This window comes from Rhea americana, unplaced genomic scaffold (assembly GCF_003343005.1).
Source record: "Rhea americana isolate MKP2758 unplaced genomic scaffold, rheAme1 scaffold_135, whole genome shotgun sequence".
Lineage (NCBI taxonomy): Eukaryota > Metazoa > Chordata > Aves > Rheiformes > Rheidae > Rhea > Rhea americana.
In genome coordinates, this window is record NW_028185428.1 from 651,714 (window position 1) to 679,418 (window position 27,705).

General features: G+C 58.7%; 1 protein-coding gene across 1 annotated transcript; it reads right to left on the reverse strand.

Annotated features, from left to right (window-relative positions):
• Window positions 1-200: 200 nt before the first annotated feature.
• On the reverse strand, window positions 201-27,160 carry AFAP1L1 (actin filament associated protein 1 like 1). Its single transcript, XM_085298058.1, has 19 exons — window positions 27,055-27,160; window positions 11,270-11,398; window positions 10,017-10,100; window positions 9,512-9,609; window positions 8,928-9,039; window positions 8,056-8,154; window positions 6,794-7,005; window positions 6,246-6,425; window positions 5,076-5,162; window positions 4,677-4,770; window positions 4,346-4,498; window positions 3,282-3,493; window positions 2,653-2,798; window positions 2,163-2,241; window positions 1,919-2,033; window positions 1,637-1,801; window positions 1,115-1,293; window positions 716-844; window positions 201-352 (listed from the first exon to the last, which is right to left on the reverse strand). The coding sequence occupies exons 1-19, from the start codon at window positions 27,143-27,145 to the stop codon at window positions 329-331; spliced, it is 2,388 nt and encodes a 795-aa protein (XP_085154184.1). The 5' UTR covers window positions 27,146-27,160; the 3' UTR covers window positions 201-328.
• Between the last annotated feature and the right edge of the window lie 545 nt (window positions 27,161-27,705).

The window sequence follows — 27,705 nt, forward strand, 5'->3', positions numbered from 1 at the left end:
ACGCTGCGGCAGCCGAAGTCCCCCCAGGAGAGCACCGTCTGGAAAGGCTCCGGCTGGCTCTCGGCCTCTCCTGGGTGGCACGTGCCAAACCCGGTAAATCAGGGTGCCCGAAGCAGCCGTGCCGACAGCCGGGCCCCCACGGGTGCCCCCGCGGCACGCAGCCCCGACCCACCGAGGATTCCCCTCTCCCCCCCACCGCCTCCCAAATCCCCCTCCCGCGCCCCCATCCTAGCACCCTCCGAGCTCCTCGGAGAGGGGGGGGGCTCATGGCTCCTCAGCGAGTCCGGGTCCGGCGGGGCGCTGCGGCCCGGCGTTCCCGCAGCCCGGCTTAGGTCTGCTTCTTCTCCCATTCCTGCCAAGAGGAGGATGGAGGTGACGTTAGGTGGAGGAGCCCAAGGACCCTGACCTGTTGAGTCCCTCGAGGCCTCCTCCCCTCCGTCTCCGCCAAAGGGGCTTCAGCCCATCTTTGAAGACTGCGGTCATTGCTCTCCCGTCGCCCAACCAGCCCTGCACCTCCCACGTCTCTCTGCCCCCTGGGCTCGGGCTGGCAGCAAGCGCAGCCGAGCCGGGCCACCCTCGGGCACCACTGCAGCATCCCTCGCTTTTGTGGTTAGGAGCAACCCAAGAGAGTCCCTCAAGTCCCCAAATGTTGCAGTCAAACAAGGGGAGGGGACGAAGGCTGGGGGGTCCCGCGGAGGTGGGAGCGAAGCGGCACCTTGGCCTTCCGCAGCACGTTCCCCTTGTTGGCAGGGAGGATGGACGGACTCCTCTTCCTCATTTCAGCTGCGCAGTTAACAGGGACCATGTGCTCAGGGGGGCTCCCGCTGGGCTTGCTGGCTGCTTCCTGCGGAAAAAAGAGCCAGAAGGAGGAGAATATAGGAAAGCCAGGAAGCAGGAACAGAGAAAGAAAGATGCAAATAAAAAAGACGGGAAGACACAARGTGCTGCGAGGTTGAAGCTGATGCGAGCCAGCCCTGCAACCACGGCTCTTCACTTCCCACCTCCGACCACCGCGCGACAGAGCAGCAGAGAGCTCCCCTCGTCCGCACACGCCGCTCCCCCCGGCACCCCGAACACGKTCACCCCGGGAAGCGAGGAAGGAAGGGCTCCGTACCCCGTTCTCGGCCTTGCCGGTGACGGCGAGCCCCAGGGCCGGCCCGCCCGCCAGCGACTGCTTCAGCCGCTCCTTCACTTCGCTCAGCCTGAGCTCCAGGTCGACGCGGCGCTGCTCCTTGCGCCGGCACTGCTCCTCCAGCTCCGCCACGCGCTGCTCCAGCTCCTGCAGCTTCTGCCCTGCTCCGCGCCCGCAAACGCGCCCCGCTCAGCGCCCGCAGCCGTCCGCGGGGGGACGGGGGGACGGGGGCAGAGATGCCAACCCATCCTCCCGGGGGGAGGACGCTAGATGGGGCTGCCGGTCCGGGCACGAGGCTGCAGCCAGCCCTGCTGAGTGTCACAAGTGCCACCGCCGGCACCTGCCGGCTGGGTGCTCTCCCCCGTCACACCCCGCCGGGCATCACCCTCGTGGTACAGGGCTGGGGCACCCAGGCGGGCCGGCTCGGCACGGCTGCGGCCGGGATGGGGTTTGCAGCCGCCTCAGCGCCTTCGCACCCCCCCCGCTCCGCCGGCCCCCACCTACCCGTGCTGCCCTTCGCGGCTTCCCGCAGCTCCCTCTTCTCCTTCCGCAGCAACACCAGCTCACTGCGGATCGCTGCTTTCTCCTTCTCCAGCTTCTCTTTCTCCRTCAGAAACCTCCTGGCATCCTCCTCTGCCCGGTTCTTCCCGTACCTGTACTGGTTGGCGTCTGCGTGGACAGGGAGAGGCCGTCACAAAAGCTTTGGCCAGCGTGCCAGTATCATCCAGCCCCGGCCTGGCCACGGACCTGGCCAGCCGGCCACTGGCCTGGGCAGAGCCCACTCACTTGACGCGTGCCTCTTCACTTTGACTTGTGGGTCCACTCGCCGTGACTTCTCGCTGCAGGAGGAGGCGTGGCGCTTCACCTGGGCTCCAGCCGGCCGGCCTGGCTGCTCCTCCGCCTGAAGCCGGGACAGGAGAGCATGCCGAAACACCAGYAGGGCCACTGCAGCCCAGCTGAGGCTGCAGGGCTCACGGGGAAAGTCACCAGCATGGCAGTGGGACGTGGTGAGCCCCTGCACCATGCTCACCTGAACTTTCTCGTACGGGACGTCATCATAAACCACGGGTGAGGAGTCCATTCGGCTGTCCTGGGAGGAGCTGGCCCACCTGTGGGAGGCAGGAGGGATGGCTAATGTTCGTCAAAGGCTTTCTTTCCAGGCCATCTCCAGCTGGTCCCTCAAAGGGCCCTTTGATCTCCGAGAGCTTCCTGGATTGCTCTCCCAGCTACGGGCAGGGACCCTGCTCCAGTTGCAAGCACTTACCCTAACCYGTGCAAACATGCTGCTAAAAACATCTTCTGCTCTGTCCTGCCTGAGGGAAGCTACCCTACTCTGGGAAATGCCAACTCCGGGGATGTCAGCTTTTCCCTGAGACCATGGAGCAGACCACCACCTGGCCCATGCCTTCTCTAGAGAGTATCTAGCACTCTGAACCACCATCCCAGACCCAACCCTTGGCCTCTCCTCAGCACATCTTCCCCTTTGCAGCCCGCAGCACAGTGGGAGGAGAGCTCCTTACAGATAGGAGTGCCTCACAGCCGTCACGATGTTGGCGATCGTCTCCACATCCACATAGTCATAGTGCAAGGCCTCGGGTGCTGTCTGGGAGCCGGTCTCCACCAAGAGGAGGCCCAGCCAACGGCCCAGATCTTCTGAGCAGCTTGCCTGGTGGGGAGAAAGAGAGGTTTGGGCTGTATGGCCCAGGAGATGGCCTCTCCTTGTGGCCCTCCAGCCTGTTGGCACCCCCAGGGCAAGGTGAGAAAGGGCTGCAGCAGGCTGCTGCCTCACTCCTTCCCAACACGAAACCTCACAGCAGAGAAGGGCCCTCCAGTAGCACAACGCATGTGAGCAGGGATTATGAGGGCCCAAGAGAAAGCACATGTGCAGAAGGAMCCACTCCTAAACCCCCCGCCCCTGCACCCCAACTCTGCTCCTCCAACCCCTGCAAGTTGCCTGCTCTCATCCCTTCTGCCTCTTCTCTGCCTCCAGCCTGCAATACCGGCATGGCTGCCCTGCGTTTCATTAACACACAGGGGAGGCGAGAGCAAGGTGCTGCACGCGTGCAAGCTTTATTCATTTCAGGAGAGGCTCCTCGCTCTAGATCTGGGCACCCTCCCTCCTTCTGGGACCCTGTCCACCTCAACACACCTCCAGCGCGGACACCTCCTGCCCATTGCGAAGGATGCGGAAAGCGAAGGGGTGTTTGGGGCCCAGTCCTGGAACCACTTCACAGCCCCGGAGGACGATGGCATTCACGTGAGTCCGTAAATCCGTGCGGTCCTTGTGGAAGTACAGAGTGTTGCCCTTCAGGCAACACCAGCGCTCCTTCCAGCACTGGTTAACCAGGACATTGAGGTAACCTGGAGAAAAGCCAGAGAGAAGGGTCTCAACATCTTCTTGGCAGCACCTTGGCCATGAGTATGGCTGGTGGAGGTGGGAAGTGAGAGTCACTGACTCCATACAGGCAGCCTGGTTCAGCACCCCCCTGGCAGCTTCTCTCCATGCTCCACACCCCCGCTGCGCTCACCAGGCTGTTCCTCCAAGGAAGGTTAGTGGTGAGGAATGCTGCTTTCAGCAACAAGAGCTCAGGTGAGTTTTGCTTTCCCTACAACTTGTCCTCACACAATGCAAACCCTCTTTGCTGTACTTTACTGCTCTGCCCTGTGCTAGGACTGTATCTGAGGACCTCAGGAGATCACAGGATCTTGGTGCCTCTCCTTTCAGTTGTGCAACTCTAATTGTATTCTCAGCAGAAACTTCTAAGACCCAAAGCAGCTTTGCCTGAGTGAAGACTGACAGATTTCTTTTGCACCCAATAAACACGAAGAGTGATGAGGACACCATCTTTGGTGTGGGGCCGGGTTTAATTGAGACAAGGCTGTCTGGAGATTATCGCCCAGCTCCTGCTCCCTACTCAAGGGCAGATCATTCAGTCCTCATTTGCTTCAGTTTCCCAAAACACAGAGCAGGGAACCTCTGGGCCCAGGTGATGTGCTAGCTCAGTGCTGCACAGTCGCCCAAGTCTGTTTTCTACGTCCCTGAGGACAAGAGGTGACCTGGACCCACCAAAAGCTCTTTGTGAGCCCCATAGCTTCCCTCCCTTCCCCTCCCTCCACGTGCCCTCTGTATGGTCTGGCTGGCAAGGAAAGGCCAGGTCCGCACGGGCTCCCGGCAGGAACCAAGCACCCGTCACTACCCCAGCCCACACGAACCGCAGCAGGGGATGTCCTCCTCAGTGGAGGAGGTCTGCGTGTCCTCGGGGGAAGGCTTCTTCTTGGAGAAGCTGATGATCCTGGTGATCTTCCTCCCTGCTGCCCGGCTCATGGAGCCCTTCAGGTCAGCCAAGCCACTCTTCTTGCCTTTCCCTGGGAAGAAGAGCAGCCCTGGTGACGTTGTGTGCCAATGGTGCAGTCCAACTCCTCCTTGCACACTGCATGTGTGGACTGATGCTGGGACAAGCTGCTGCTCCCAAGCATCGGTGCATGCCGCAGGGCCCCATAGCTGGGAGGAGAAGCCTGTCACACTGATGGCATGGGGTCTTACCGTGCTCACAGGGCTCCCTGCGAGCTGTGGGAGAGCCRGTCTCGCCTGTTGCCATGCTGTCCGAGTCAGAAGTGTGCTTCTCCTGTGACAGCCGCTGCAGGGAAGAGCAGGGCAGGTGCCTGTTTCAGCATGCCCAGCCACATCCCACCACCGCTCACCAGCCTTTGCACCTCCAGCACATGGGCTGGGATGTCCCTGATGCTAGGGGACCTCTCCCCAAGAGCCCTGTAAGCGCCTCAGACCTGCCATGAAGAGGAGGAGGAGGAGGAGGGCTCCTCACTCTGTGCTGGGAGCTTGTCACTCAGCACCTTGACCTGGTCTTGGTGACAACAGCCTCACACGGCACCTTAGCCAGCCCACGGTCCCCTCCCTCCTCAGCAGGGCAGTTAAAAACGCCACCTTGTCCAAGTCCATCTTGCGCAGCATCACTGGGGACGTGGGGGCTTCCACTCCATCCGCTCCCGCGCTGCTCGCCTCCTTGATCACCTGCAGAGACAGGCCTCTGAGCAGCCACTCACATCTCCCAGGGCGGCAACGCCGTCTCCCCTGGATCAGCRAGCACCAGTCTTGCTGCCAGAGCCCAGCTGAACTGCCTGGAGAGGGATCCCAGGCCCGGGAGCACTGGCTCTGCTCCCTGCTGCCATCCAGAAGGGTTGGCCAGCCTCCGGGCACGAGGATGGGACAGCACGCTCCATTTGGGGCACGAATCCCTCAGCAGAGTCTAGTTTGTCTGGGGGATCGGACACAGTTTGGCACCTACAGAAACATCATCATAGCTAAGACAGTCAGAGATCGGGATGACAACTTGCCTGGTGATTTAGGAGGAAACGGATTTGGGTGCCTCCAGCGCAGGAAGCCTCACCAGCCCTATTTTACAGGCTGGCACAGCATGGCTTGCCTGGGCCATACAAAATGACCTGGTTTCCCATGCTTAGGGCTAGCGCCCTGGGTTTGTGGCCCRTGAGGACACTTTCAAGGAAACATCCTGGCCGGACACAGCTGGCACAAGGGCCGCCCTTCTGAAGGGCGAGCGGGACGCCCGCGTCTCCGTGCACGGCCYCGCAGGCTGCCCTCCCACCCAGCCMGAGGAGACGGTGCCCAGGCAGCCCCCAGGCTCTGCCTTGCCATGTGGGAGGGGAACCGGGAAAGTCTCCTGCTGCTGCTCGTGGGAGAGGCAGCGCGAAGCCCTTTCGCGCCCCCGTGGAGCCGGTCCCTTCTCCGGCAGGGCCTCCTGCCCCAGAACAAAGGCAGGAAAGGGCCGCGGGGAAGGGGAGGGGGCRAACAAACATCCCCACCCCGCTGCCTCCCGCACGAGGGGCTTGGGCTATCAGCACAGGAGACGCCCGAGGCCTGGGAAGCGGCTGGCCAGCTCTCACCACGGCCAGGGCTGCCAGTTGGGAGCCGATAAGAGATGAGATGAAAGAAAGCCCCTTCCCTCTGCAGGGAGATAAGGCCTTTCCCAAGGGAGCCCGCTCCCCACGCCAGCCAGGGATGATGGGAGCCGTGTCCCTGCGGGGCCACCAGCAAGGAGGGATTGTAGCTGGCCCTGGTGAAGAGGAGCCGTGGTACCTTCATCCACTCCTCAGCCTGCTCCTTGCTCTGCACGGCCAGCACCAGCGCCTCGGCCCCCGGCAGTGAGAAACGCAGCTCGTGCTTCTTGCGCCGCCCATCCTTGGGGACGTAGATGACATTGCAGGTGCCCAGAGGCACTTCCACATGCGGCTGCCGGTCTTTGGAGCTTTTGTAGCACTAGGAGAAACAAAGRGAGCCATTCTGGGCCCAGCCAACCTTGCTGCCGTGCCAGGGCAGTGGGCAGACCTGAGCATCCCTTGCAGGCTCCAAAGCACGCGGCACAGACAGAAGTGGCTCAGTCTTTGCAACAGAGAATTGCAGAAGGGCTGCAGGACCCCTTCTCCCTTTCTTCTGCTAGCCAAACCATGCCCCAAAGAGGGGAACCCTTCATTTGCTCACAAAGGAAGCGAGCTTCTGCTGTGGGATAGTCTCAGTCTTAGGGCAAGCTCTTGGTTAGGGTATCAGCATCTTCCTTCAACCCAGATCAGACCTCTCTTCCTAGCTCCCGTGCCCAGGTTTCTCACCCCTGCTGGCATCAAGCTCACCAGCAGTTTGTTGTCCCGTATGATGGTGAGCTGCTTGGCCCATTGTCCGAAGCGCTTCTTACGCAACAGGAAAGCACAAATCCTACAGTCCTTCACCAGGTTCATGGAGGCTTCCTCTGATGGCCACTGGTGTGTCAGCTGCTGGCCCTTCCCATCCTCCTCCTCCTCGTCATACGACTCGTAAGAGCTGCTCATTGCATCCGAGTCATTGTCTGGAAGAAAGCACGCACACAGGTCATCCTGGTGGAGCAACTCCAGGGCCGCCTCCCGAGCAAGCTCTCGCACTGCTAGGGGTCTGCTCTCCCACAGGCTCCAGGAGAGAGRTCACGCTGCACACAGGGATGGATGGATTTCATGTCATGCTCTGAGAACAGTAGCATTTTGACCCCAACTGTTTCCGTTTCGCCCAYTTCCCTTCCAAATTACTCATGAAGCCTGTGGGCCAAAAGCCAATCCCAGATGCATCTGTCTGCTTTTTTGCAAGTCTCAAACTTAAAATGTGGATTAAACCTTCCACCTGCAATGTAGGATCATGCACTTGCCCTCTGCCCCATACCTCCCAAACACAGCACGGAGGAGCACCATGCTGCAGCCAGTGTCCCTGCCCACAGCCCACCTCCTCCGAGGTACAGGGAGCTCATGGAGGTCACAGCAGGGACTCCCCTTCCTGATGCTGAGAAGAGGCACAGCACTCGTTACATGCTTTCCGCAGGGCAAGAAGGAGCCCTGCTTGCATGCCAAACAATACTCYGAGCTCTTTCCGGGCTGCTGGGCAAAGGGCCTCTGACATGCAAGAGGTCCTCAGAGTCTTAACCTTCCTGGCATTCAGACAGGAACTGGAAAACTGTCATTTGCATGCAAAGTCAGTGGCTAGAGATGGATACCTTTCCAGAGACTTATATATGGAAAACAGCTGTGTAGTTATACACCAAGATACAAATCAGGCTCCTGAATCCCTGGATACTCTGTCAGACCCAGCTCTTTTACAGATCTGATGGATAGCATCATGGGGTCCTAGAGCAGTCTGGAGGTGGCTGCATGCAGGTATGACTCAGGACCAACGTAGGAAAGCCCAGTGACTTCCCTGTCTTCTCTCCCTTGCTACATGGAGGCACTTGAGCATCACAGCAGAAACAATCAGCCCTGAACTCTGGACCGGACAAACAAGACCTCCAGGATTTGCTCCTGACTGCTCAGGACCATGTCACAGGACTAGACTTTGCCCAAATTCACCTCTCCACTGAGGGCACCCGGATACTTACAGGAGTTTTTTTGCTCCCCGTTCATTCTGGTCACTGGGTAGTTGCTGTCTGCATCCTCATAATATCCATCTTCGATTGAGTTAGGGGGGCTGGAGCTGTCTGTGGAGGAAGCAGAGGGCAGGTGGGCTTGCTTGGTGGGACACCCTYGCACCCGGCTGGTTTGGAGCAGCGGGGACCATGCAAGAGCTCAGCTCTGCCGCACTGTGCGCTCACCAACACACACAACCGCCCCTGCAYGGCCAGCGCAACGGAAGCAGGAACGGCTGCTCGTTCAAGCAGGACGTAGAGGGCAGCAGAGGACATTAATGGGGATTTTACCCGCCAGACACTCTGGAAAAGCCTGGGCACCTCTTCCCACACTCTCTTCCCATTCCCTGGGCCTKGCAGAGGAGTGCACACTGCCCAGGCACCCTGCCAAGGTGCCAGGCGCAGCCAGGGAGGGTCCACGCGCAGGACCCGGGAGTGTGCCGTCGCCCACCCCTCCGCTGGCAGTGTGACCCCAGCTCCGGGCCGGCAGGAAAGAGGCTCCAAGCAGATACTCCAGCTCCCAACCCACAGCCACCCCGCCGGGAAGGGATGCCTGGCRTGTGAGAGCATCGGTGCTCTCATAGTCCAACATCTCCTCATTGTTCCCTTTGCATCAAGCCAGGGCAAACAGCTCCCTGCAATCATAGTGTGGTGGGATGGAGAGTAGGTGAGACAGGAGGGACATGGGGTGGGAGCAGCAGTGTTTCCTTCCCTGGGATGAGCTAACAAGTCTGCCAAGGGCTTCCTTGCTTTCCTATGCTGGGAGAGGAGACTCAGAGCCCCTCTGAGATGCAGACGTCCAGCTCATGGGGCAGTTCCTCTGCCATCCTGGGAGTGGGACTTACTGCGGGATGTGATGTACTCCGGGGCCTTGCCCGGGCCCAGAGGCAGGGCTTCCTCATAGTAATCTTCAGGTGGAGGAGTGGTAGGCAGTGGTGGAGGAGGATCCACGGCAACCTACAGTAGATACACCACCGGCGTTAGCAGAGAGAGGTTGTGAGCCCCCAAAAGTGCTGCCACCATGGTGAGAGGCAGAAATGGGCTACGTCTGTGTGGCTGGAATGACAGTTTGTTCCCAGAGGGAAGGGGCAGGGCAGAGATGCCATCCCATATACAACCACGATGAGTCTTTCCCAGCAGTGCTGCTGCCTTTCACTCTCATGCCACCTGTCTCATGCCATGTCAGTCACCTCACTGCCTGCTCCTCAGGTGCCAGTGAGGTCCACCTGGCTTTGGAGCTGTGTCTGGCTGCAGCCTCTGGGGCTTTGGCAGCATCCAACACAGCTCCCTAAGGGTGCCCCAGCACTCTGCTGCAACCTTGCTCTCCACCCCGGCCTGGGGTCTGAGCCCCAGCCACCACCACCTTCAGTGTCGATGCCTAGGTTCTCCAGGCAGGTCAGACCTCACAGGTGGATATCCAGGGACTTACACTTTTTTCTGGCTGGCTCCTTGCAAGCTCCAAGCCAATGCCGTCACTGGCATCGTCCCCATCCTCCTGCATGTCCTGGAGATCTCGTAGGTCACAGTCTGGCCGGGGTAGGAGGAGAGGGTGAAAGGAGCAGTGAAACCCCAGAGCCAGCCTCCCCAGCCAGGCCCTCTGGAGAGCTCCCAAACCATGCCGGCACCTGTAGCCCTTCAGCAGGAAGGTGCTAAGAGMGGGGCATGGCTGAAAAACGCATCCAGGATGGGGTGTCTGTGGACTCCTTCAGGGCCAAACAGCATTGCAAGCAGCTACTGAGCAGTGGGAGCAAGCACCCACAGTGATGGTGCCAACCCTGCACTGGGCATGAGGCTACAGACATTTCACCCGCTTCCTTCAGAGATGCCCCAAGAGCTTCAGTTACCAGCACAGCACTTGCCAAATGCTGCACCCCAGGTCGGGGGGGGACACGGCATGAGGTGCCACTCTGCGTCAGCCACATGGCCTATCATACCGAACTCCTCGAAGAGAGACTCCACGAAGCTGGTGCCATTGTTCAGGGACGCCGTGTTCACGTACAGGTAGTCCACGTCCTTCCCTGGGGAGGGATGGGGGAAGCTCTCAGCATGGAGATAGGGCAGGATGGTTGGGGCAGCACCAGCATCTCTCCCTTGGTGGCAAACGCTACCCAAGGACATGGGTCAAATCATCTTCATGCAGCCAGGTTGCACCAGCCACTCTGCCACGGGGAACTCTTCTGCACGAGGTGTCTGGGGAGTGGAGGATCTGCCAGGGAATGTTGCCAACCCCACTTGGGGAGGGAAGAAGGTGGGGGAGGCTTTGAAGCTCCCAGGTGCACAGCCCTTGCAGCCTTCCCATGGAAAGCCCTGTGCTCAGCAGAAACTGGTAGCAGGAAGACCTCTGTGAACCAGCGTTTCCACAGGAAATGCGGAGCAGCCTCAGGCCAACTGTAACAGGGCTGCACACCCCAGCACGTAGCCCCTGCGCCGGGCCCGTTGGCACATGAGCCAGCTGCCGGCACCCTGGCCAGGCGGACGCATGCTCGCCACCAGCACTTGGCACCTGAGAYGGGATGGGGGGTCCTGGGAGGAACAGGGGCAACTGCTGCAAAGAGCGGCCAGGAAATAAGGAAGGGAAGGTGCGTGGCATGAGAACCGGAGGCCTTGGGCCCTCCGTGTCTGTAGCTCCCCTCTCTTGCCAGGTGGGAAATAGCTGCAAAGGCAAGGAAGTTCATCCATACCCRGAGGGCTCCCGTAAATCACGGGGACTGAGCCAGCGGAGCGTGCTGGCTGTCGTGCGATGCCGCCGTCTGTGCTGCTCAAGGGCAGCTGGAGGACTCCCTCCACCCCCAGCACCGTCAGGGAGATGCATCCCTACTGCCAACAGACATGAGAAGCGCTAGGATGCTCTCCAGAGGGGACAAAAGGCAGGTGTGGGAGCGTGATGCCAGCACTGTGCCAGGAGAGCCACCCRTCTTCATTCCCATCACCTCCACCTCGCTGTCCCCTTATGCTCTGTTCAAGTCCCACTGCAAATTGTATCACAGGCAGCCCTTCCTCTTGCCATGGTGAGGACCCCACGTGGCCTGGCCAGCCTCCTGGGACACCATGGCAAGAGCAGGCCCTTCTGCCCAGGCCGTCATGCCAGCTGTGGGCGCGTGCTGCACAGCTGCCACGCCGGGGACATGCGCGCTCCCTGGGGACAGCTGTCGGGCTTCGGAGCACCGCACAAGCTGGACGCACTGACCTGGGGGCGGCTGCAGCTTCTGCAGGATGGTGGAGACAGCCAGCTTCTTCTCCTGCGTCGTGGAGCTCAGGTACTCATGGTCCAGCAGTTTRAGCAAGATGCTGAGCTCTGGGAGGAGCTGGTCCAGCACTGGGGGAAGCAGGGAAAAGCCCGTCGGTCAGGAAGGTGTCACAGCCCTGGGCTTCAACCCAGAGCCCCCCTGCGCAAGGGGCAGGGGCACAAGGAGCAAAGCAAAACAAGGCACAGGGGAGTTCGTATTTCAGAAGCAGGAACACCCCACTCGGTACACAGCCCAGACCTCCCTCAGGCTCGCAGGGCTGGCCCAGCCTCCCCGCTGCAGCAACGGAGGCACAGGAAGAAGGGGATGGAGGAAGCCAGAGACACTTCTCAAGTGAGCCCAGAGGCCTGGCACATTTTGATCCACCTCCTGGCTACAAACTGGGAGAAGATGAGGGATTTTGCTATCCTGTCCCTGGAGTGGGTCTCTCCCCTTTTTGCACCCAGAAATGCAATGCACGGAGTGCCAGGGACACTGCCAGAGATGCTAAAATAAAGAAGCAAAAGAGTATGTTTGGATTAAGATTATGCAAAACAGGTGCTCCAAAGGGGCTGCAACATGGGGAAGACCCCACAAGAGCTGCCCCAGGGTGGCTGCCCCCACACAGCCCCAGCGCGGCTCCGGCACCGTTTGCTGAGACCGCACGCACTCCTACCACACGCAGGCTCTTCCGCCCACCCGCGGGTGCCAGGACACAGCCTGCTGAGCCTGCTAACGGAAGCATGAGCTCTCCGGGCTATCGGATCACTATCAAAGGGCTCAGCACACATCTTTTTCCATGCAGGTAAAACTACACCTCTGTCCCCCTGCTACAGCATCTCATTGCTACCTGGTGCCCCGTTGCTGTCATGGGTTCTGTGTTGCGACAGGAGGAAAGGAGTCCCTGCCCCAAACCCCTGCCCAAGGTGGTCAGCCCGAAAGGTGCACGGGGAGAGATAGGGCTGCAGCAAAGGCAGCCACCAGCCTGCTCCAGCCTCTCTYGAGAGGCAGAGCTCAGCCCACCACCTTGAGCTCGCTCTTCAAAGCTCTGCCCCAAGAGCCACCCAAGGGAGCAATAGATCCACAGACCAGCACCAGTGCCTTAACGGCACCTGTGAATAGCCCCAAAACAAAGAGGTTCAGATGGGCTGAACCTCTGACCTAAGAGGAACAGTACCAGAAACCATCACTCATCGGCTTCCCAGTCACTCTGCTGGGACCCAGGTATCCCCAGGCTCCTGGGAGCTGGTTCAGAGCTAGTACAACTTGACTCCTAGGTCAGCTCAGAAGACAAAAGTAGGCAAGAGAGATGGTGAGAATCCAGCAGAAAGAAGGAAAGGAAGAATTTGCAGCAAGTCACCATCACAGGCAAAACATATATTGCAATGGGGATCTTCTCTTTGGCCCAGAGATTCACAGATTCATTTTTACAAAGCAAAAGCATACCTCAGCAGCGGGATTACACTTGCAGCAAGGGAGGTTGCTCTTCTCTGTAATGYGCAATTCCAGAAAACATTTGGGTGTTTGCATATCAAAATGGACAAAACTTGTCACCTAAAGCAGTGCTTTCTGTGCTGGCAGCAGCTGGCTGACAAGGMGGGAGGACGTCTGTGTTGGCCAGCAGTGGCTGGGGAGGGCTGAGCAGGTTGAATTCTGGACTCCAAATCTCTCGTGAGCTCCTCAGCTCCCAATTTTGCATGAGCATTGACATCCTCAGCCCAGKCCTTTTCCTGTCCTTTACTCTGAGATTAGCCATTGAGAAATAACCCCCTAAACATAGGCACTGTCTCCATGCCGAGGCTCAGAGCCAGAGCTCCTTGGGGAAAGCCCTGAGGAGGGGAAGGAAGGAGGCAAGGAGGGGGAAGGGAAGGCATTCCCACTCACCAGCCACTGCTGCTGGCTCTGGGCCATGGAGCAGCATTTCCTTGACCTTCGCTGCTGCTAGGGGAAGAGCTCTGCGGGGTTTGGCAGCCCCCAAAGAGGAGCCTGCCCAGCCTGTGAAGCATGTCCCCCAGCCCTCTCCAGCCCAGCCYAGTCTCTCTGCCTTTGCCAGCCCCATGACCAGATCCCCTGGAACTAATCCAGACCAGCTTCTCAGCTACTCTGACTGCCCTGCTGCCAGGTCTCATTCCCTGATGTCCTCCGAACAAGACAAGGCAAAATGGAGCTGGATCCAAACGTGGGGACTGCACACCCTCCTGGCTGGGCCCTTCTGGACAAATGGCATCAGGCAGAGCACAGCCGCGGGGCTCGACAGCTCATTGAGCAATGCTCTGGTGGTATCTGCAGTAGCTCTTCCAGGATCAAATGCCTACGATAGCCTAGATTTGAGAGACCAAGCTCAGGGACACCAGCAAACCTGCAGCTTTGGAGGCTACAGAAGGGGACAGGAGAGGAAAACAAGCTGCTGTTTCTTCCACGCTTCTACAAGCGTGAGCGAGATCTGTTCTCTTGGCAGGCAGCAACCAAGTGTCATCCCAGCACAGCCAAGGCAGGATCACAGCTGGCTCCAGGTCTCTGGGGACAGGGGCGGGARGAGAGGCTGGGGTGACCACAGAGGCATCTCTGACGTGCTGACTAGCAGGGATGGCTAGCCAGGAGGGGAGAGCGTGCAGGGAGCGCGAGGGCTGGACTGGACATGCTTTCTGGGCAGTATCTGCCCCCTGCTGYGCCTTCTCTCTCTGTCCCCACTGCTAGGGTCTTCCTGTCCCTGGTGATGGAAACGGAGAGCAATAGGGACGTGACCTGCAAACCACGGGCTTTGGGTGGCACATTGAAGCAGGCAGGATGAGCTGCCCCGCAGCTGTGGGGTGCTCCTCCAGCACAGCGGAGCGGGCGGCAGGGAGGGCTGGCACCGGGCGCAGGCAGGACGCCGTGCTTCTAGAGGTGTCAAGATCCTCACTACTCGTGTTCATCAACAAGCTTCAGCTGGGTCCTACCCAAACACCATATCCACTCCGCCCAACACCCATCTGAGACTGGGCTGCTGCAGATTTGACCCAGGATTTTGGTGGCGTGGGAGGGGACGGTTGCTGTTAAAATACTGCCCCTGTCCACTCCCATGAGCCGCAGGCCAGAGCGGGGAACAAGTCCCCTGGGAACGGCAYGTGGAAGCCGGCTGCAAGTTCAGACCAAGGCAGGGGCAGGATAACAGCTGCTGTGCAAAGCTTTTGGCTGAACGGGAGCCCAACGGGAGTGGGTCCCTGCGCCTTTCCGCAGCCCACCAGCAAGCACCCGGCTGCCCCAGCTCCTCGCCGCGCAGGAGCCGTCGGAGGGCGGGAAGGGGACAAAGCTCCCGCGCCGTCGCGCCTCCCCCCACGAGACCAAGGGCAGCGGCGGCAGCCCCGCTCCCAGCAGGGGGGACGTGAGGACGGTGCCCGGCTCCTCACCTGCCCCATCTGCRCGGCTGCTCCGCCACGGCGGACGGGGGGCTGATGCAGAGCAGGCTCTGCCGAGCTGAGCCCCAGACTCTCCCTCCACTGGGGCCACGGGCCCTGGGGCCACCCAGCGAGGCAGCGGTCTCCAGCCCCAGTCCACGAGGCAGGATGTAGCTCGTGAGCCTCTTCCTGCCGCCGGGCCTCTATCTGCGCAGACCTTCTGCTTCCTCCTCCCTCCCTGGAGCCAAGCTAAACACCAACGTCAGCCCCTTCGGCTGGCTTCACCATCATCCGTCTCCCGTGGACAGGCCAAAACGGGGCAGGTGGAGGGTGAGAAGCCTCAGCCCAGCTCCAGAAAGAGCAGGCAAGGCTGGGGAGCCAGCAGCACTGAGAATGCAGCYGCAGAGGCACCAGGTTCCCCGTCTCCATGAACACCGCTGAGCTCCAGAGCTGAGGAAACACCACCCAGCAGGTACAGAGCCAAGGAGCCCAGGTCCCACCGATGCTCTGCTAGATGCCCCCCACCAGCAYGTGCCACCAAGGGCAGGGAGGTGCTCCAGCCATGTGAGAGCCTCATGCATGTGATGAGCAGGGAAAGTGCTCAGCTGCCACCRCCCTCTCCTTACCCTTGTGGAGAGTGAGGGAGGGAGAAGCTCCTCCCTGCGATGCTCGTGTGGTGCTTCATGCCAGTGCTGTCTGGGCAGGGTGGGAGGACATCTCCCATGCAGCAGCGTGGTGATGGTGYCCAGACAAGGTGAGACATCCACCTCCTGCCTTCCACAGGATGCAGCTGCAGGGTCTGGCATAGTGCTGGGCTAGCAGGGGACAGGATGGGTTGAAAAGCAAGGTGCTCTCCTGTCCATCCAGCACCCACTTATTTCTGAGCCCTCTGCAWGGATCTGGGGGGACACTTAGACATCTTGCTGGTTTCCCAATGCAGCAGAGCTCAACAGGCTCCCAGYTGGCCATGAATTCCCCTGGAGGAGATGGAGACCATTCACATGCCCTACCTTAGCTATGCACATGCCACACACTGAAGCCTAGGTCCTGCTGCCCACGGGTATCTCCATTCCTACCACTTGCAGAATGTCTCCCATCAGAGCCACCAGCTTTGGTGTCAGGGTTTCAGCCTAGCCAAGGGCAAGAGGGCAAATAAATTTCTATTAATAGTCACAAAGCTGGCACTGTGCSTTGTGAGAGGGTCTAGGAGACCCCTGTGCACACAAGAAGTGACAGCGCCCGATAAGCAAGGCTGTCGCCCGGCATTGCAGGCTGGTGAGCTCATCAGCAATGCCTTGACTGACGGCTCCGAGCCGGGGTGCGCAGCGCGAAGAGCGCGGGGCAAGTACTGAAGGCTCCTTTGTTTTCCCCTCGCTGAGCTGTCCCCTCCGTCTCCCTTGTGAAACACGCACCGAAACACAAGGCGGGTGAGCCAGTCAAAGAGGCCTGTGATCCGCGAGGAGGCACGCGGGCCGCTGAGCCGAGCCTGTGCCTGGGGGAGCGGACGAAGGGAAGGAATTAATTTCCTATGCTCGTTAGGCTCCTAGCCCGGATAAAGTTAGTGGGGTGGCTGCAGGAAGTAAGGGGAGAGYGCTCAAGGGTTGCTGCACTGCAGGGCTTACCCCCATGCACCCCCCTTTAGTCCCACAGTCGGGGCAGAGGCACTGGAGGCTTTAAGGGGCTGGTTATCTGCCCAGCCTCCAGCATGAGCCTCTCAGCATCCCCTGGCACAGAGTGGGGGACGATGGCAGCAGAAGGCCGTCCCTCTTCAAGGGGCACCGCTATGATGGCATCACCCCTTTGCACAGCTTTCGGGAAGCCGAGGGCTGTTTCCCAGGGGGTGCGTACCTTTCCACTGGAGACCTCTCAAGAACTCACTCRGTCCAAAATAGCAGGATCCCATTCTGTTTATCAAAGCTGGGGTGGGTGCCAAGCCTCCGCCTGCCTCCTCCTGGGAGCCAGGCATCCCACGTCAAGCAAGAAGAAACTCTGGTTCCAGCTGACATCAGCAACCTTCCCTGGCTGCCTTCTGCTGGCTTTGGTACCCAGGACAGCCCAAACCCCTACAGCGACACCGGCACCAGCTCTGGGGGTAATCTACATCCCGCCCTGCCAGGAAAGCCACCAACTCTATCCAGCACATGGGCTCCTCACTCCAAATGTATCAGGCTGCTGCTCTCCCATTCTCAYGCAGGAGCCCAGAGGTCACTTGGTGCCTTGTCAGCCCAGGGGGTTCCCGCAGCCCTGCCCGGGCAAGGGGCACGGCACTGGGGGCAGCAGGAGCCAACGCAACATACCCCGGGTTGCTCAGTGTACCAAGGACAGGGCTGGCAGGGGAACCCATGCGTTACTTCTGCCGTACCTCAGAAGAATGAACACCAGACCCCGCACCAACCTGCCACCTGACCCAAAACAYTGCAGGCTGGGACACGGGCTACTCTGGAGCTGGTGCACAGACAAAAGGCAATGTATGCTTTAACACGGCCAGYGCTCGTGTTCCTGGGCTGGACAGGACAGCAGTGGCGTCCATACCCAACACAGCCCTCAGGACCTCAATCAACTGCAGCCGTGAAACCACAAAACCCTGGAACGGAAACAGCAGCAGGACATCAAAGGCTCCACTGCTCCCCCAGGGGAAAGGCAATGCTACATCAGAGCAGCCACCTACATCAGAGCAGCCACCGGTGCTGAGCAGGTGAAGCAGTCAAAGAAAAAAAAAAGGCAAAAAAAAAAAGTCCCCCTCCCACCGAGGCATGGCCTTGTTCCTGAGACCTCTCTGGCCCTGCACCTTTCCTTGGTGCTAACAAATAGGTCCCATTTGCTGATTTCTTCAGAGGTTTCTCTCGCAGCCTAAACCCAGTCGGATTGGACCAATTTGCTGGTCTGAGCTGGGCTTTGGAAACAGGCATCCTAGGGCAGGGGAAGGAGGCGAGCCCTCCCTGCTCGCAACTCACTCCTCTCCAAGTTTCCAGCCTTTCCGATTGCCGCAGTGGGGATGGGAAGATGTTAGAGAGGTCTTTAAGCCTGGGAAGGCCAGGAGCCGTGGCAACAGATGGTTTTAGCATTAGCTAACTCGGGCTGGATGTGCTGGGGGGAGACACACTGGTCAGGACCTCCGTGGCTGAGCAGAGCCGGTGGGAGGGCCGCTGTTGCTCGAGAAGGACAGCGTGACAGTGTTTTCTCTGCTGCTAGAGCCCATCCTGGGGTCCAAGTATGACGGCAGCTCCCCGTCCTGCTGACCACCAGTGTCCCCCCAACCCGTACGAGCTGCGCCCCATCCTCATGATAGCCTCTCTCCACCTCTCACCCAGGACATCTCTATTTTTAGACCCCGTGAGCACTTCCCTCTCAGAGACCCTCTTCCACAGCGCAAAGATATGGGTCCCGGTGGAGCCTGCAGCTGCGGAGCCCATCTTCCCCACCTTCCCGTCCTGTGCTCGGTCACAGGAGCAAAAAGCAGGTCCTCCTCCAGCAACCTGCAAGGAGGAGGAAGAGGCTCCAGCTGGGCTGATGCAGGAGTTTCCTGGTGCACGGGCACAGCTGTTGGAGAAGGAAAGAGACAAGGACATGCACGTGGGGTTGTCACCCCAAGCAATGTGGGTCCACGCTCACGGCCTCGCAGAGAGCCCTGGGGAGACGCTGTTCCACCAGAAGGCACATCCGCGCCGCAACAGCCCTCCACCGAGCAGCGCACAGGGACGCCCACGCCGCCGGCCCCTCYGCTTGCCCAAGGCAGGGCCACCCAGGTGCCGAGCGCCCCGCTGCTCCGGCTCTTCCTGCCTCCGCCTGGACTCGGCCGCGCTTCCTCCCGGGCCAGGTGAAGGCTGCGGGCGAGGGGGGCGCGGGGGAAATCGGATGCTGGGAGTGACAGCCATTGTTTGTAGCTAAAATAAAAACCAAGCAAAAATAAAAAGCTTCCTGCTGGCGCAGGCAGGGCCCCGGGACAATCYGCCGGCCTGCGGAGGGCTGCTCAGAGCCGCCGCCAGCAGCAAACAAACATTTACAGCTCCTGGGAAGCCGTAAATAGGTGGGGTGTGGGCCGGGGAAGGGGCACAGCCGGGGGCTCCAGAGCGGGAACTCGCCCGAGGACCCGACGACGGCAGCGGAGACGGCACAGCACGGCGCACAGCCCGAGCCTCGGCCACCGCCCTCACGGCGAGGTCCCCCCACCCCCCCGAGGGTCCTCCCGGACCCCCTGGCCCAGGAAGCCCCAGCGCTGCTTCCTGGCCGAGCAGGGCCAGCCTTCACCACCCCTCTGTGCACGGAGGAAGGCGATGGCCTCCTGAGCCCCCGCGCTGAGGGCCCACGCCAGATCCCGAGGCCTTTTCCATGCACACGGAGGTTTCTTCTCCAGGGGGCACGGAGGAAGCGCCTGGGCGGAGGGAGCGCGGCTCTCCCAGAATTGTCCCTTTGTGCGCGGGCGAGCTGCTGGGGCGATCGCTGGCGGGCCACCACGCGCACAAAGCCCCCTGCCACTCCTCCTCCGGGGAGGGCTGCCAGCACCAGCGCGCCGCCGGCGGCACGACCGAGGGCGGCCGAGGACTCTCGGCCCTCGAGAGCAGCGCTCCCCTCCTGCCCGAGTCTTGTGGGGCTTTGTCCCAGCTGGCCGCAAAGCAGACGGGGACTAGACCCCACCGTGGCACAGCCTGCTAGGAGGGATCACTGGGAACGGCTGAGAAACGCCCGCCTGGAAAGYACCTCCTCCGTATCAGCACTCTTGGGTATATAGTTACAGAGCAACTTGGCATGCTCCAGCCCGGAGGGTTTCAGAGCAAAGCCAACCATTAATTATCACACTTGAGCTCTGGAAATGTCCCATAACAGTGGAAGATTTGCTAAGGGGCCACTTGATGCACATGAATCATCTCCTCCCTGAAAACAAGGGCCCCTTGAGCGGGCGGATGAGGAAGGAGCGTCTTAGACTCAGCATCAACCCTGGTCAGCAGTGTTAGCCCAAGTGGGTCGGWCTCACTCCCAGGCGGCTGGGAGCCAGCCCCTCTCCAGCTCACGACACCCCGGCCAGCCCCGCTTTCTGCATCCATGCACCGATTAACCCCGCAGCCTTTAGCATCGCCGCCCCACGGCTGGACAAACTGCCCTGCTGACATGTCACGGCATCCCCAGGCATTGCTGAACGCAAGGTAAGCTCAWGCCTGCTGACCTTCCCGTCACGCCCGAGAGAGGAATTCATCCTCCAGCTCCCCGTGAGCGGCTGCCTCTGTGCAGCCTTCCCAGACGAGAGGGCAGCACAGGAGCACCTCGGAGCACACCACACCTCCCAGAGCCAGGCTGCACAAGGCAAGGCAGGGACACACATCCCCTGGGGACTGTATCGTCGTGACCTTACAGTAATTCACATCCTTAGCTGATAACCTCGGAAAATCAGTGCTGGGAGATGAACATGAAACCTGCTTGCTTAAGGGGACAGAAGATCCTCCACCAGTTCTCCCTCCCAATGTAATTGCTCTCTAGCRTATCTTTTTACACAAAGGAGCCTGTAGGTTTTAGAGGGGGCCCACTACCCCTTTCTCTTTGCCCTACCCCAGCACGGGGGGAGGAGAAGAAGAGCAACCAGGGAGATTAAATAGCAAGAAGGCTGCCCTAGCAGTGTCTGCTGATCCTCCTTTATCTTAAACCCAATCTACTCCAGAAGCCCAGCCTAAYACCACAACAGTTTGAGGTGACTTCTTTTTCCAGCACTAACCCAGCAGCATGGACAGCCCAGAGCCCTGTCTAGTGACACTAGAAAACAAGCAGCTCATCTCAGCTGCTTTTGGCACCGTTTGGGACCTGCTCCTGGCTCATTTCTTTTGCCAACAATGTCACATTTTCCCCTAGTATAAATAGCTCTGCAGAAAGCCTTATCTACTGGCCTTGCTCTCAGCAACTCACCCAGAGAACAGCTGAGCAGCAAGTCCAAGCCTGGGGAAGAGCAGCAGGGCCATACTTCCAGGCACTCTCTCCAAGACCCCCTGCCTCACACCAATGCTTTAGGCATCACACCAGCGCTCCCCCACCAGCCTAGCCCTCTGTGCAGGAGGCGCTTCTCCAAGTCCTTTGCCACCCCATGGACAGAGGGCTAGCTCTCTCCCTCTGCACAGAAAGACCAGGGCAGAGAGCCCAGGTACACGGGAATTGGCCACAGGAGGAAGACCCTAAACGTCCCCATTTTGGTCCTGGTCAAGTCACTCTTCTCCAGGAGAGGAGAGGTTCCCATCCTTATCGTGCTCTTAAACCTGACAGAATAGGAGCCAAGAATGGAGAGAAGTGTAACTACAGACTGGCAGAGCTGACACGGGGTCAAGGTTATCACTTGCGTTCATGTCACCACCAGTCTGCACATCCAAGAAACCATCACTCATGTTGCAAGGAAGCCAGTCAAGCCTCTTTTCTGTCTACCTAGATTACAGCAAGTATTGGAGAAAAAGAGATCCTGGTGGTGCCCTCTTCATTTCACTGCTGAGCTACACTGGGGCTCGTGGCGCCCAGCTCTAGCCAGGCCCYGCTGGCAAGGCTCACCCCTCTCAGCGCTGTGCAGAGGGACAGGTGCTGGTCTGCCGCTCAACTCAGGCTAAGTTGAGGAGGTGCCCGTGCTCAGAGCCCTGCTCCAGGCCTGGAAGAGGTGGTGGAAACCCTCCTGTCGGTGGCAGCTGCCTGCAGGGCTGCAGTATAGCACAAGGAGCCTTCCTCTGCACCCCCTTGCCTCACTGGCTGCCCACTACTAACCCATCGGGGCACCGGTCCTGATGGGAAATAACTCAATGTGGGGCAAGGGGATGGGGTGCAGCCCCCTCAGGCATGCCACAGGGCATCAGAGGGGCCAAAGCTGTTTAAACTGGCCTTGCTGGCAGGAGAAACAGCCTGTGCAGCCCTCATTGGATTGTAGGACATGTCTTTCTTGCAAAATACCTTTCATGCTCCCAGAGTTAAGTGTGCAGCTCTAGAGCACCACGTGCTCTGGCTCTGCACATCCTCAGATAGCAGCTATCAGATTAGGCTGCTTAAGTGCACTGCCCTGGCTAAGCTTCTGCAGTCGCACCTCTCTGTGCCAAGGACCGATGGGCCAACAGGCTTGAGAAATCTCTGCTTTGCATGAAAATGCATTAAACATCAGGCTGGAAGCGGCCCTGAAAGTTGAGGGGAGAAAGGGGCTGCTTTTGCGGCCCAGCAGATAGACAACTGCTGAACTCAAAGGGGCTGCAGAGAGGCCCAYGGTCTCTCCCCACGTCTCTCCGGAGCAGGTGCGGACACTGTGCCGGGAAAGCTACCCCGTGCCGAGTGCTTCTCCCAGCGCGAACACTCACCCCCTGTTAACAGAGGCTTTTTGTGGCCGCCAGCACTCTCTGTCCCTTGTTTAGCCGCAGTGTCTAGCTGGTGGCCTGTCGCTGTCACTGCAGCTGCCCTCGAGGTACCCACAGAGCCAGAGCGCTTTCCTAGGGCTGCAGGACGACGTGCACCGGCTTCGCGGGGGCTCAGCGCTCATGCCCCGCCAAGGTGAACAGCTGCCCTCTGCCCCGCGGAGCCAAGAGGCCTCGGACGAGGGAGCCTGCTTTAAATTAGGAGCTAATCTGTCAGAGGCTGCCAGTGGGGCAAAACACAAAACATGAGTGCCAGCCACCTCAACGAGACCCGGCCCGCGACCCTGCTCCCGAAGAGGAGACGCACACCCTGCCCCGACGGCTCAGGACCGCTCTCGTGCGCTCGGCGTGACGCCGGCCAGCGCACCATTGCACCGAGCACTGTCTTGCTTGGAGCAAGACAGCAGGGACCAGGCCTAGGGAGGCATCTCTTCTGCCTCCCCTGCTTGTTTGGGGGTTTGGTGCTCACAGACTGAGACGAAACCCCCAGAGGAAGACCTGCGCCTSGCACGGGTTAGTGCGAGATGGCCCTTAGACAGAGAGATAGAGATTGCTGCCAGCCAGCGCAAACCACGTTGCTACATCCAAACCCTGGGAGARTGTAACCAGGCAACAGATCTCCCGATCATGGTGCTACCCGACAGCAGGGTCTCTCCAGTGCTCCCGAGCAAGCAGGGGAGAGCAGCCCAYGAGCTGTGAGGGCAAGGGGCTGGAGAGGGATGGAGGCAAGCACCTTTAAAAGTGCTCTGCAAAAACGGGAACACCCTGCTCAGATCACCCACGAGCGTGGCAGCAACTGGCACACTGGACACCTCGGGAGCAAGGAGACTGAGCTCGCTGCGAGCAGGGAGGAGACGCGGGGCCGGCTCGCCGACACCCAGCGCAGCAGGCGTCCAGCGTCCTGCTGCAGACACGCAGCCCCTGGCCTGCACAGCTGCGATGCCTCCAGGCGTGTCTGCAGCACGGGGATGCAGAGCCTCGCTCCGGGATGGGGCAAGGGCGACAGGCCCCTGATCGACTTGTCGGCCCCTTCCCTGCTCCTGGCCTCAGTTCGCCCGCTGTTCCCGACAGAGGCATTGCAAAGCTAGTCCATGCAAAGTGCTTAAAAGCGWGGATAAAGGAGGGTTTAGAACAGCTTGTTACATTTTCCATAGTTTTAAAAATCAAGCAGTTCTCCCTTGGCCCATCCACTGMAAGCAAACTCTGAACACATATGTCCATTCAAAGGAAGGGAACCAAAAGCAGAGAGAAGCCTAGTGAAAAGACGCACGCAGGCGCAATGCTGGCAGAGCCGCGGCGGTCCCCGGCCAGCCGGACTGCCCTGCAGCACAACCCTAGCTGCAAGCCTGTGGTGCCAAGCAGGCGGATAGCTGCCACCAGCACCCCAGGCCCKGGTGGCGGTGAGCCACCAAGGGCGCCTTTGGGCCCCGGGGAGGAATGTGAGCAATGCCCAGTGTGGAAAGAGCAGCCTGGCCACGGTCCTGCCGCAGGAGGGTCCACAGCAGCYGCCAGCGTCGATGGAGAGCACCTTCGCAAACCGGAGCCGGCGCGGTGCGGGTAATAATTAACAGGCTGATTGAACTGCATACAGATAACGCCTGTGACTGAGCCAGGTAAAGACTCTTCAGCGYCCCGTGCCGCAGCTAGACCCCCTCACCAGGGGCTGCCCTGCCTTGGGGCTGYCCGTCTCTGCTGACGGCTTAGCAGCAGTTTCTCCGACTCCTAGAGATAATTGTGGTATTTTGTTTTAGCTCACCAAAAGCAAACTTTATTCCCCTAAAACAAAGAGGTCCTGACCCCCTGGTGCTGCAAAACAGGCTGGGGAAGGACCCCTGCAGCCTGGGGACCCCAAAGCCAGGGACAAGTTGTTTCCAGCTGCAGCTCCAACTTATCTATGCGCTTAGCTCCACAGACATGCAGGGATCAGATTCAGTCGTTAAAGGCTATGTTTCAAAATCAGCGCAAATCAAAGCGACCACGTTGCAGGACGCTCTGCAGAGTGAGCCTGGGAGCACAGAGATTGGAGTTGGAGGACGATAAGAGCTGCTGGCTCAAGAACACTTTAAATAATGAATGAAAAGAGAGGTCTGCGATGCCCTTTTAAAGGAATAGTCAGGCAGGGGTGAGACCTGCTGAGTAATGTATAAAAAACAAGCTTCAGGCAGAGGAGAGATGTTAGGATTAGTCAGAACCCAGAATAAACTGTATTTTTTCCAAGCAAAACTCTGGCGTCGGCCTCTTCAAAACAAACTGCAGAGAGCAGCAGGTTGGCCTGGCCACTCTGCCGACACCAGGAAAGGCCTCTGGGACCGGCTCAGCAGCCCGGACCCGGCAGCAGGAGAGGCCACGGGCACAGGATCAGGGAGATGTTGCCTGTCTCCCGACAAGCCTTTCCAGCGGCCCGGGCACTGCRAGGGCACTGCATTTCCCCATCGCTGCTGCCTGGGGAGCAGTACGATGCAGGCAGCTCAGGAATAAACTCATAGATAAGAGGTTTCAGAAAGCCCTGGGAACTGCAGCCAGGCAGGCAGGAGCGAGCGTGCGCTGGGGCCTCCGGAGGCGAGGGGACAGGCGGGGACGTGCCGCAGGACCAGGAGCCGCCTACGCTCCAGCTGCAAGGTGTCTCAGCCCAAGGGGGATACAGAACCCGACCGCAGTTTCCGTGCCGCGTGCTAAGAGGCGGCACCCTGCAGGCAGTGGCCGCGGAGAGGCTCAGGGGAAGGAAAAAAGCACTTGCGCAGGCGCCTCGCGGGATTGYGCTGTAGTGCTAGAGCAAAGAGGGTTGGTCTGGCCCTAGGGTGTCTGACACAGGCCAAGTCGTGCAAGCTGACGTTCTGTTCATTCCTGCAAACATCCACCTCTCTAAGCAGCGTGAGAGCCCGAGCAGAGCTACAGGAAGTCTCCTCAAGTCATGCTTTCCTGTTTGCAAGGCGGGAGCTGCTAGCTCAGATCTGGGGGGATCCAGGCCCACGTCTTCCCTTGCCTCTCTGCAGCCCTTTGTCTCCACCAAACCTCAGCCTTCAGGACAGCAGAAATTATGACTAATTGCAGTCACTGTGGTGATAAACCTGCTCACTCAGCACTCCAGTGCTCATTATAGCTTTCCCACCAGCATGCCCTCCCCACTGACACTTGTGGAGATGGGCACAGTCTATGTGGTTACCAYCAAGTGCTAGGTGGCTTCTCCAGACCTGAATATCTCCAGCTGGGACTACTGACAGGGACTGAAAGCTCTCTGCATCCAAAAACGTCACACTCTCCCTGTCCTGTACATCATCACCCTTTCCTGAAACTAAGCTCTGAAACATCTCACATTCAATAATCCACTCACAGGAGGAGAAAAAGAAAAGAGGGAAGATTAGCAGATCAGATTTGTTTCTGGTAAAAGGAACTACCTATGGTAATTATAACTGAACCCTTGAAAACAGAGGAGGGATAAGGGCTGGATACAAGACCCTCACTCAGCAGGGTATGAGCAAGGAGAGGAAAAATGGCAGGAACAGAAGGAATTAGCTGGCAGATCAGGCACCTACCAGCCTAGAGCAGGCTCTGCTTTTCCAAATGCTTTCAGTCGCATTGCACAACACAGACACATCTTTTCAGGCACATTAGGAGGTGAAAACACAGATCCTTTATGGGGGAAATATCCTGGCAGAGTCAGGGAGAAGGAAGATGAGCCCCCAGCACTGGCACTCCCCATACCAGCAGCATTCAAGGGCACCCCTGTCTGGTACCGTGGCTCCAGGAAAGACACATCCCACCCACGCGATGTTCTGGGGCCCAGAAAGGCCACCTGCCTGAGGGCAGATGGAGGACATGCTCCCTGTCCCCTCAGGAGAGATGTTTTGTTGAAAGGCTACCAAGGAAAAGCAGTGGGATGTGCTTGGGACAGGGCAGCCAGAGCCCTCAGAAGGGTCTCCACCTCCAGGAGGGGATGGGGACGTGCTGCCCCGTAGGATCCCTCTGAGGGCAGGATAAGCGTATTTTCTCAGCTGAGAACAGCCCTTCCGTTTCCTTCCATTGCCAAGCTCCAACGGGAGCATCAGGTGCAGCAGCAAGGCCACGAGGCCCAACAGCGTTTCCGATCGGCTTAACCCTTTTGCAGCTGGAGGGGAGAGTCAGGAAAATCAGCTTATCACAGGAGAAAAGTTTACAGGCTTGAGCATATGGGAAGACGCAACTACTCTGGTTATTGCTGATGACTCTCTCCATGCCTGGACTGATTTACTACATCTGCTTTTAACGTCAAGATACAGAAACCAAGTATCAAACCTGCTTCTACACAACTTCTCTTCCTGGCTCTGTCTTTTATGACCTCAGTTTCCCGAAGTGTAAAATTACACTGGGAATCACATAAAACAGGAGGCTGGACCCTGACAATGAGCCAGAAAAGGTCTGTCCCCCCATCACCAAGTCTGGTGGTTTTAATGTTCAAATATCCAAGGAAAACAAATAAACAAACAAACAAACAAACAAAGAACAACCCCAAACCACTGTTCAAGCTGCTCCTTACATATCTTCCAGGCACTTTCCATGCTAATCGCTAGCAGTCAGAGCAAACCAGTGTCACCCAGACCCACGTCCTATCATTTCCAGGATCACATGCACATGAAAGCCACTTCAAAAAAAGATTTTGAAGCATGGAAACTCCTTGCAGCAAAGATCTGTTTTTGTTCCAAACTCCTACGAAATGTCAGTGTTTTCCCTCGCCTGCCAGAGAGGCTGCCTTTGATGAGATGGGAGACGTATCAAAAGCAAAACCGAAGGGGCTGCCATGGCAGGAGCCTAGCGAGTGACTGGGAAATAAGTCATTTTCATCCATCCCTGCTGCGGAGGCTGCAGATCATCAGCTTGGTGTCTGCAGAGCCATTCGAGCTCCCCGAATGCCACAACTTTTAGCAGCGGCGGGTGATGAAAGCCAGGCGGTGGCGGGCTGCGCGCGGTGCCCTCCCCTTCGGGTGGCAGGGATGAGCGCTACTCATCGCGGGCGCGCTGGCCGGGGTGCCTGTTTACCCGGTAAGCGGCAGGGCTGGCCGAGACAACGCAGAGCTCCTTGGGAATTTTCCAACAAAACTGTCCTGCTGCTGCCTTGGAAGAATGACATTCAATAGATATTTTGCAGGACTGACAGTTTTGCCACTTAGTTTCACTGGGAAAAAAAAGAAAAGAAAAAGGTTCCTTAGAGGCAGAAGGAGATACTTGCTCTTCAGGAGAGACTTTTACCCATGCTCACTAGACAGTAGCTGGCGTAGATGAGAGGTAATGGGTCAGGACATGGGTCTGGGATGTCAGAAACCACTTTAAAAGTGATAAAAGTGACTTTTAAAGTCTCCGCTCTGCAAAATCTTTATCTTATGTCCCAAGTAAGTTACTTGGCTACTGTACAACAGGAACTCTAGGGTCAAGTCCAATTTTTACTCCTTGTCCTCTTTTTAAAAGGCTTCTGATTATTTGAGGTGAGACAACTTTTTTTAAAAAAACCTTAAAACAAAGTTTTCCTAGTATGAGATAAGAAATGCCCACCTGCCTTCAGGCAAGAGAATTTCAACTTACATCACCGCTCAGTAGCAGCATGCATGTGAGCCTCGCAGCTCAGCACATCTGCACCAGAAAATAGCGTTTCCAGGTCAATAGCAAACTCTGGAAAGAGGCAGATTTTCCGGA